We start from the raw sequence: 9,024 nt of genomic DNA, 5'->3' as shown, positions 1-9,024 counted from the left end.
TGGGCCTGGGCTCTGTCCCTCAGCTCTTCAGCTCAAGGCTAGCACTCTACCACTTGAGCCACAGCGCCACTTCCAGCTTTTTTCTTATGTGGTGCTGAGGAATCAAACCCAGGGCCTTGAGCATACAAGGAAAGCACTCTACCACTGAGCCACCTTCCCAGCCCCTCTATGTTTAGTTTTTTGAAGACATCTCATACTGCATTCCAGAGTGGCTGAAGAAGTTTACATTCCCACCAACGTGTAATAGTATTCCCTTTTGGGCCACATCAATGCCAGCATTTGTTATTGTTAGTTTTTGTTTTGATAATGGCCATTCTAACTGGGGTGAAGTGGAATCACAATGTTGTTTTTGTGGGGGGGTTGTTTTTGTTTTTTTTTGGCTTTTTTTGTCATGGGACTTGAACTCGTGGCCTGGGCACTGTCCCTGAGCTTTTTTTGCTAAAAGTTAGTGCTTTTACCACTTTGAGCCACAGCTCCACTTCAGTTTTCTGGCAGTTAATTGGAGATAAGAGTCTTACAGACTTTGCTGCTCAGGCTGGCTTTGAACTGCGATTCTCAGATCTCAGTCTCCTGAATAACTAAGACTACAGGTATGAGCCACAAGTGCCTAGCCACAGTCCTGATTTGATGTGCATTTCCTTTATGGCCAGAAATATTGAACTTTTTTTCTATGGCCATATTTGCTGCTTCTTCTGAGAATTCTTCTGCCATTAGCCTATTTATTAATTGGGTCGTTGTTTTTTGGATGGTTTATTTTTGAGAGTTCAATTTTTTTAGCTCTAAGTATTTTGGATATTAGGCCCTTGTCTGATGGTTGGCAGGCAAAAATCTCCCATACTGTGCTCCATTTAGCTTGTTAGCTAAGTTCTTTGCCATACATAAACGGTTAAGTTTGATGTAGTCCCATTTATCAATTCTTTTTTGATTTTTTTTTTCTGGTCATGAGGCCTGAACTCTGGGCCTGGGCGCTATCCCTCAGATCTTCAGCTCAAAGCTAGTGCTCTATCACTTGAGCCACAGCACCACTTCCAGCTTTTTCTGTTTATATCGTCCTGAGGAATCAAACCCAGGGCCTCGTGCATGCAAGGCAAGCACTCTACCACTGAGCCACCTTCCCAGCCCCCAATTCTTTTTTGATTTATTGTGTTTCTAGATTTTTACTTACACAGTTTAGACCTATTACTCTCCACCACCCCCCTTTTTTTAAATGTTGGCAGCATAGCAAAGGTATGCAAAACCATGGAAGTCTTTATAGGAACCTTGCACTATTACAAGCCAGGAAGATCTTACCTAGCTGCTTTCACAAAGGAAGTTGAACAGCTAGCTTATACAGACAGACAGAAAGAGGCAGGGAGAAAGGAGTGTGTACCAAACACTATAGTCCACTCATGTTAGTACCAATCATGGTTCAATTGGTTATGCAAATGAAGGGTTGTGTTTGTACCAACCATAGGTCTTCTGTTGGGCCAAAGAAGTGCCAGCTGGGGTAAGAGTTTCATAGGAGATGCTTGCGAGAGTGTGTGTTCTGGATTTGGACTTGTGCCTTGAGTATTGGTATGAGGGTAGTCTAGATGTTGGTTGGTACTCCTCCAGGCCCTGGAGAATAGTTTGCAGTTAGCAATTAGGAAGTCTCCCTAACTCCCAACATTTTAAAGAGAAAAGTAAACTTTTAAGATGGTGTTGAGTGCTGGTGGATCATGCCTATAATCCTTATTGGGTGGCTGTGCAGTTCAAAGCCAGCCAGGATACAAACATCCATGAAATTCTTATCTCTAGTTAACCACCAGAAAACTGGAAGTGAAGCTGTGGCTCAAGTGATATAGTGTGTGAAAAAGTTCAGGGGCCAGGCCCTGGTGGCTCATACCTGTAATCCTAGCTACTCAGGAGGCTGAGATCTGAGGATCATGGTTCAAAGCCAGCCTGGGCAGGAAAGTCCCTGAGATTCTTATTTCCAATTAACCACCAGAAAACTGGAAATGACACTGCAGCTCAAGTGGTAGAGTGCCAGCCTTGAGCTGAAGAGCTCAGGGACAGCAGCACCTAGGCCCAGAATTCAAGCCCCACAACTGACCAAAAAAAAAAGTTCAGTGACAGCTTCCAGGCCAAGTTCAAGTCCTACAACCAAGAAAAAAAAGAGAAGCAGCCCAGGAATAGTGCCCAGGCCCAGAGTGTAAATCACCACTGCACGCGTGTGCACATGCACACACACACACACACACACACACACACACACACAAATGGTGCTTACAACAAAGGCTTATGAATAGCAATACTTTAACAATATTTAACAGTGCTCTAACAGTAGCTAACTTATCTCCTAGGAAGAGGTGTGTCCCAGTCATCTGTTTCAATAGGAAAAACTGGCTGTGGAGTATATTGGAACTCTGTAATCTTTAACTTATAAAATGAAACTTTTATAAAAGAAATAAAGGATATCTGGGATAAAAGTTTCCAACTTCATAAATATGTTTTGTTTCTGGCAAAGTCATGGTACAGTAACAGTGACCTTCAGTAACTTTCAATGTTGCACAGATTCCACTGTTGCTAATAAGGAGTCAGATCTCAATTTTGGTTTTGAATTATTCACAGTAACCTATCTTTTTTCTTCTTTGGATATTTTTTTAAATCCCTTATTATTTATTTATTTTATTTTATATTGGTGCAAGTCCTGCAGTTTGGACTTAGGGCCTGAGTGCTGCCCCTATACTTTTTTTTTTGCTCAAGGTTAGCACTGTACCACTTCTAGGGTTTGTTGATTAATTAAAGATATGAGTCTTACAGACTTTCCTCCTTGGGCTGGCTTTGAATCTCAATGCTCAGATCTCAACTGCCTGAGTAGTTCGGATTACAGTTAGGAATCACTGGTGCCTGTCTCTTTTATGGTCTTTGTTTTACATGTATGAAGCAAAGTTCTTTCATAAACTAAGCCTGGTAATTATAAAATATCATTATTTTGTTCCTGTCAATTATCTAGAGAAGTTTTTCCTTGTCTGTTAATTTTATTATGACTTTGATATTCCTTGGAAATACTTCTAAGAATTATAGAAGGTCAGTTACAGAGGCATGTTCTACCAAAAAGGATTTATGTTTGCTACAATAAAGTTCTAGGGCACTGACAGCAAAGACTTTGAACTATGTTGTCAGCTTGAATATTTTGGGATCATGTAGATGATATGAATGTAGATATAAATTTGTCTGATGACCATGTACGAACTGATGTATCGCCAGCAGAGGTAATTATCTGTCCTCTTCTCCTTTTCTCATTATAAAGTCAAATCGCCTTGCTGTCCTCTGGGACTTGGACTGGTTGAATCCTTTTCTCATCTGGCTTCATGTAGGAAGGGATCCACATTTTGGCTTCTGAGCTCTGTGTCCTGGCAGTTCATCAACTCAGATACTAAATTCATCTGATTTAGAAGTTGTCCTCTTACAGAATCCACTTCAGCATTCTGTTGACCTCGCTGAATGTACTTTCTTTTATAGGTTAGTTTTATCTTCATCTGTTATGAGCTACTGTGTAGAATTTGATTTTATATTCTGCCCAAGTAGAGTGATTTTTTTCTAAGCTATCATATTACTGAGTGGAACATTGATAGGGATTTTGAAAAGCAAATCAATATAGAATAGTAAAGAATATAGACTCGGGAGTCAGACTGTCTGGCTTTATATTATGTATCATGAATCTAGTTTTATCTACTGTGTGGTTTGGGTCCAGTCATTTCACTAGATTTCACTTTTCTCATCTTTGGCATGAGGAATGTGATAGTATTTTTCTCATACTGTAAGGAGGGCAGTACACTTTGTTACTTGATAATTACTAAATGTTAGTCAAGATCATTATGATTGTAAGAGAGGATCTAACAAATGTGAAATTATAGGGAGAGAGAGAATGGGGTAAAATACAAATTTGAGGTAAAATAATAAGATTTTTTCCTTCTGAAAGACTTGCTGTGTATTATGTAGTATAACTTACCTATTTTCTCAAAACATCTTCAATAAAGATCTCCATTACTTTCCTATTTATTTTTGACAGTAAGGTGTGTGTGTGTGGGGGGTGTTACTGCCAAAACTGGTTTCCAGATGTTCAATCCTTATTACATATGTATATATCTCACAAGGAACAGCAACGTCACCGCAGAGGCTGTTAAATTAAGTAAGCAATTCCATTGCATTGGCATTGCTTTTAACCTATAGTAGGTGCTTAAAACACCAGAACAACTAGAATAAAAAGAAACAAAGTGGAACAAATTTTTTTTTACTTAGGAAAGAAAAAAATAGATGTTAGGTCTTCATAATGTAATCACAATAAGAAAATTTCCATTCTAATTCTACCCCCTTTCCTTTTTCTTTTTGGTACTGGAAATCCAACCCAATTCTTAGACATGCCAGATACCTGCTCTGCCACTGAGGAAATCCTCCAGCCCACTTCCTAAACTTTTCAAAACATCTTAGTCATTGATGTTATTATTGTGTTGATAGGGGCTTAACCTCAGGGGCCCTGACTGTTAAGTCTTATTTTTCACCCCAAAGCTGGTACTCTACCAGTTGAGCCTTACCTCCACTTCTGGCTATTTTTGTACTTCGTGGAGATAGGAATCTTTCCTGCCCAAGCTGGCTTTCAACCATGATCCTCAGACCTTAGCATCTTGACCCATCATTTTCTAATTACAAATGTGAATGTGATCAACGCAGAAGATTCAGAAAACCTGGAGAAGACTATCTCCACCCCTGCACTGTTGACATCATGGGCAGGATGCTTCTCTGTTGGTGGCTTCTCTGCTGCATTATATTCTGCAGCTAAAGTAGCCTGGACCCACCAGATACCATACCCCCAAACCCTAACCAAGGCAGCCAAGACAACCAAACAGGACTCCGCATCTCACCAAGCATCCCCTGGAGAGATGTTCTGTCCCGGTAACTTCTGTATTAGAGGAATAACAGCAATAATGACAAAAGTCATCTGTAATCCTACCACCTAGAAATAGAAACCTTTCACTTTCATAAATACAAATTACAAAATATGGTCATATTGAACTTACTGTACTATAGTTAACCTGATCTTCTCAATAATATAGTACCTATACTTTGGCTCTGTAATATCTATTCCTCTATAATTTTTTTGTGTGTGCCCATCCTGGAGCTTGGACTCAGGGATTGGGTGCTGTCCCTGAGCTTTTTTTGCTCAAGTTATTCCTATCTCAAGTCTAACTCTACCACTTGAGCTCCACTTTTGGCTTTTTGTTGGTTAATTGAAAAGAAGAATTCCATGGACTTTCCTGCCTGAGCTAGTTTAAACCAGCTCTTTAGATCTCAGAGCCACATACCAGCTTGCTCTATAACTTTTAAGGAATGTACTAACTTTTAATGAATACATTGTACTTTACATAACAAATCCTGAAGTATTTGAAAATTTGTTTCAAATAACATTACACTAAACAGTGAGTAGCCAGATTGCTTTTCAAATTACATGTAAAGTTTCTAGTTAAAAATTAGCTTTAAGTAGTTACATAAAGGGGTTTCATTTTAATGTGTAAGTTTGTGAGCACAATGTATCTTGATCGGTGTCAAATCCTTTCCATCCTCACTTATTTATGTAATTCTATTTTCACATATCTACAATGATTTTTTTTTTTTTTTTTGGCTCAGTGGTGTGGCTTGAACTGTGGGCCCGGGCACTGTCCCTGAGCTCTTTAGCTCAAGGCTAGTGCTCTACCACTTGAGCCACAGCGCCACGTCCGGTTTTCTAGTGGTTTATTGGAGATCAGAGTCTTATGGATGTTCCTACTCAGGCTGGCTTTGAACCGCGATCCTCAGAACTCAGCCTCCTGAGTAGCTAGGATTACAGGCGTTGAGCCACCGAGCCTGGCTACAGTGATTATTATGATTGAACTACTTTCCTCTCTGCACTGCTCTACCTCCTTCTCCTCACCCCCATCCTCGCACAACACATGTTCTAGCTTCCTGGCATTAAAAATAATAATAAACTATGCAATTCAAAGGAGTGACACCATTGAAACTCTCCGCTATATATAGTTTCTAAATTTGGTATCGTCCGTTGGTACAGTAATGGACTTCAGAGACCTCTACGCATCGAATTCCCTTTACTCATGATCCATTTTCAAACCAAGAAACATCTTCCAGCCATGTGTCCAGGTTCTGGCTGGCTCTGCTGACGCTGGCCCAGCTGCACCTAGGATGATTGGTGTACAGTATTAGTCCTCCACCAGCGGTAGGCGCTGTGTCAGGTGGGGGCGATTTTGGACCAATGAGAGCGCCTCTCTCCGCAGGCAACATTACGTGCCCATCCACTCTCCATCTTCCCACTGGCCTCTGGGTTTAGTAGCGTTGCTAGGAGACGACGCTCGCCGGCCGCGCTTGCGCAGTTGCGGCTGTCTGGGGCGGGCTGACGGGGCGGAGGCGCTGGTCGGTTGAGGGAGTTCCCTCAGACTCTGTCTTGGTCGCTGTCACCGCCCGGTTTTCCGTCGCTCCATGGTTCGCCGGTGAGATCGGCGGCCGGCAGTCGTCTCCTCGGAATGGAGCACATCCGGACGACCAAGGTATTCTAGGCTGTCACTCGGCGCCGGGGGAGGCGACGAGGGCGCTTGCCCGGAACTCGCCGAGCCGGGCCCGGGGCCTGGCGGGGCTCGGTGGGGGGACCTTGCCAGTTCGGATAACGGGGGACCGAGGCCTGGGCCCAGGGGGACAGGCAGCTCTGAAGCAATTTTGGGTACTTAGGGGTAAAATCTGGGGAAATGGGTCGCCGCCCTGTTAGCGCTACACTTTCTTGGGCCAGATGGGAGCCGCTTCAAGTTCGGTTCTTATTATAATCATTTGGTTCGAGTCCCGGGCTTCAATTCAGGTCCTGGGCACCGTCCCTCAGCAGTTTGTGCTCAAGGCTAGCACTTTACCACTTGAGCCACAGCTCACTTCCGGCTTCATTTTTTTTGGGGGGGGGGAGACTTAATGGAAGAGAAGAGTCTCGCCGACTTTCCTGCTTGGACTGGCTTCGAACCGTGATCCTCAGATCTCAGCCTCCCGAACAGCTAGGATGAACAGGTGTGAGTCACTTGGTCCCCCGACTCAACATGTTTTGGGGGGAAGGAGGGGGATAGTTCCAGCCGTTGGCCGCTTCCTCTACGGCAAAACCAGCGGGTCCCCAACTTCACTTTACCGTGTGTGTAAGGTAGTCTTTGCTCACGTTGCATTGTCCGGTGTCACAGATTCATGATGCAAGTTTTGGAGGAGCCGAGACCAGCAGTGGGCTCTACCTTACTCTAGACCTGGTGTTTCCGTTTGAGCTTCGAACTTGAGGCGTAGACCCGTATAGTCATTTTATAGTCACTTTAGCAGGAGTCATCCTGAGTAGGGAGGGGAAGCAGGGATGTTAAGTTTTATTTAAGGTCCAGTGGAAACTTTTCTTCTATGGAATTTAAAAAAAAAACCATGATTAGTTTTTGTATGCTAAAAGACATTTATTTTGAGGATGAGTATTTGTATGATTCTGTTAGGAAGTTAAAATGATTCTGTTAGGAAGTTAAAGATAGAAGGATGACAATAGCAGAATATCACGAGATTATGTTTTCAGCATCATTTAAGCCTAGTGAGGGAGGAAAAACTGATTAGAGGAATTGAAAAATATTTTAAGATTGTGGAGGGTCGACCAGCCAGGCACCCATTGTGAAGATACTGAAAACTAACCCTGTTTAAAAATTTTTTTTTCCTTCAAAAAACTTGAATTAAAGAATTATATTAGGGCTGGGAAGGTGGCTCAGCGGTAGACTGCTTGCCTTGCATGCCTGAGGCCCTGGGTTCGATTCCTCAGCACCACATAAGCAAAAAGAAAGAAGCTGGAAGTGGCGCTGTGGCTCAAGCAGTAGAGCGCTCACCTTGAGCTGAAGAGCTCAGGGACAGCGCCCAAGCCCAGAGTTCAAGGCCTACGACCAAAGAAAAAGAAAAGAAATGAGATGATTGACAGCTAAAGTGTTATACCTCTTTATTCCCCCAAGTGACCTGAGGCCTTAATTGTTACCGTCTTTTATTGCTGGCTGATACTCTACTGCTTTCTCTACCAGGCCTGCTGCCAGGGTGGCTTCTGTCCTGATACTGCTGCTGCTTCTGTCTTTTCTTTTCTCCCCCCAGAACTCATATAATATTTATTTAAATATATATTATTTCCTTTAGGTGGCTGTACAAAGGAGTTGTCATTCCACAGAGTAGTTTATGAACACAGTGCCTCTTCATCATTGTCACCCCTTTTAACATTCTCACCTCCATCCCTTCCTTCATTTTTCTTAATTTTTAGGTTATGTATTGAATTTTTGCCATTTAGCAAAGCAATTGATTTATACAATGTATCTTGATCTATGTCATCATTTCAACATCTTCATACCCCCTTACACCCACAACTTACCTTATTTTTCTCAGTCCTGTGGCATATACAATGCATTCTCATTTCTCCCCTTCATTCCTCTACCCCTGTCTACATGGCCCTCCCCCCCCCCTTACAAGTACCCTTTCCTAGTATCATTTTGTTAGGCATTGACTGAGTCTTTCTAAAGAATTATACTATTTGTGATCTCCATATATTCTATTATTTCAGTTAATTAGTCTCTTTGGTGCCACCCAGTATGTTTAATTCTAGATTTATAGGCACAATCTAATTCCCATTGGTGAGGGAATCCATGCAACCTATGTTTCTCTGGGTCTGGCTTACTTCACTTATTATAAACAGACTCTGCAAGCCTTTTCCTATCTTTACAAGTCTTTAAATGTCATTCTTTCCAATGGATGAGTATTCCATTGTGTACACATACCACGTTTTCTTAATTCATGCATCCATTGAGGGGCATCTGGGCTGATTCCCTATCTTGGCTATGGTAAATAATACTGCAATAAACTTGATTGTGATGGTGGTTTTAGTGTATACTTCTTGGTACTCTATTGGATAAATGCCTAGAAGTAGAATTGGTGGATCACGGGGAAGTTCTATGTTTAGTTTTTTTGTTTTTTTTGTTTTTTTTTTTT

At 42.1% G+C, this 9,024-nt stretch overlaps 2 protein-coding genes across 4 annotated transcripts in view; one reads left to right on the top strand and one right to left on the bottom strand.

Annotated features, from left to right (window-relative positions):
* The window catches only part of Nupl1 (nucleoporin like 1), a 60,756-nt gene that overhangs the window by 49,175 nt on the left and 2,557 nt on the right, over window positions 1-9,024 (bottom strand). The gene's annotated exons all lie outside the window — the stretch shown is intronic.
* Window positions 6,403-9,024, top strand: part of Mtmr6 (myotubularin related protein 6) — a 54,482-nt gene continuing 51,860 nt past the window's right edge. Inside the window, exon 1 of the mRNA XM_013036048.1 lies at window positions 6,403-6,557. Within this exon, the coding sequence (XP_012891502.1) occupies window positions 6,534-6,557 (24 nt within the window). The 5' untranslated portion in view covers window positions 6,403-6,533. The remainder of the gene's footprint in view (window positions 6,558-9,024) is intronic.

The sequence above is a fragment of the Dipodomys ordii genome, unplaced genomic scaffold (assembly GCF_000151885.1).
Source record: "Dipodomys ordii isolate 6190 unplaced genomic scaffold, Dord_2.0 Scaffold243, whole genome shotgun sequence".
Classification (NCBI taxonomy): domain Eukaryota; kingdom Metazoa; phylum Chordata; class Mammalia; order Rodentia; family Heteromyidae; genus Dipodomys; species Dipodomys ordii.
The sequence above is the reverse complement of the archived record's forward strand: the minus strand, read 5'-3'. Positions and strand labels throughout refer to the sequence as shown.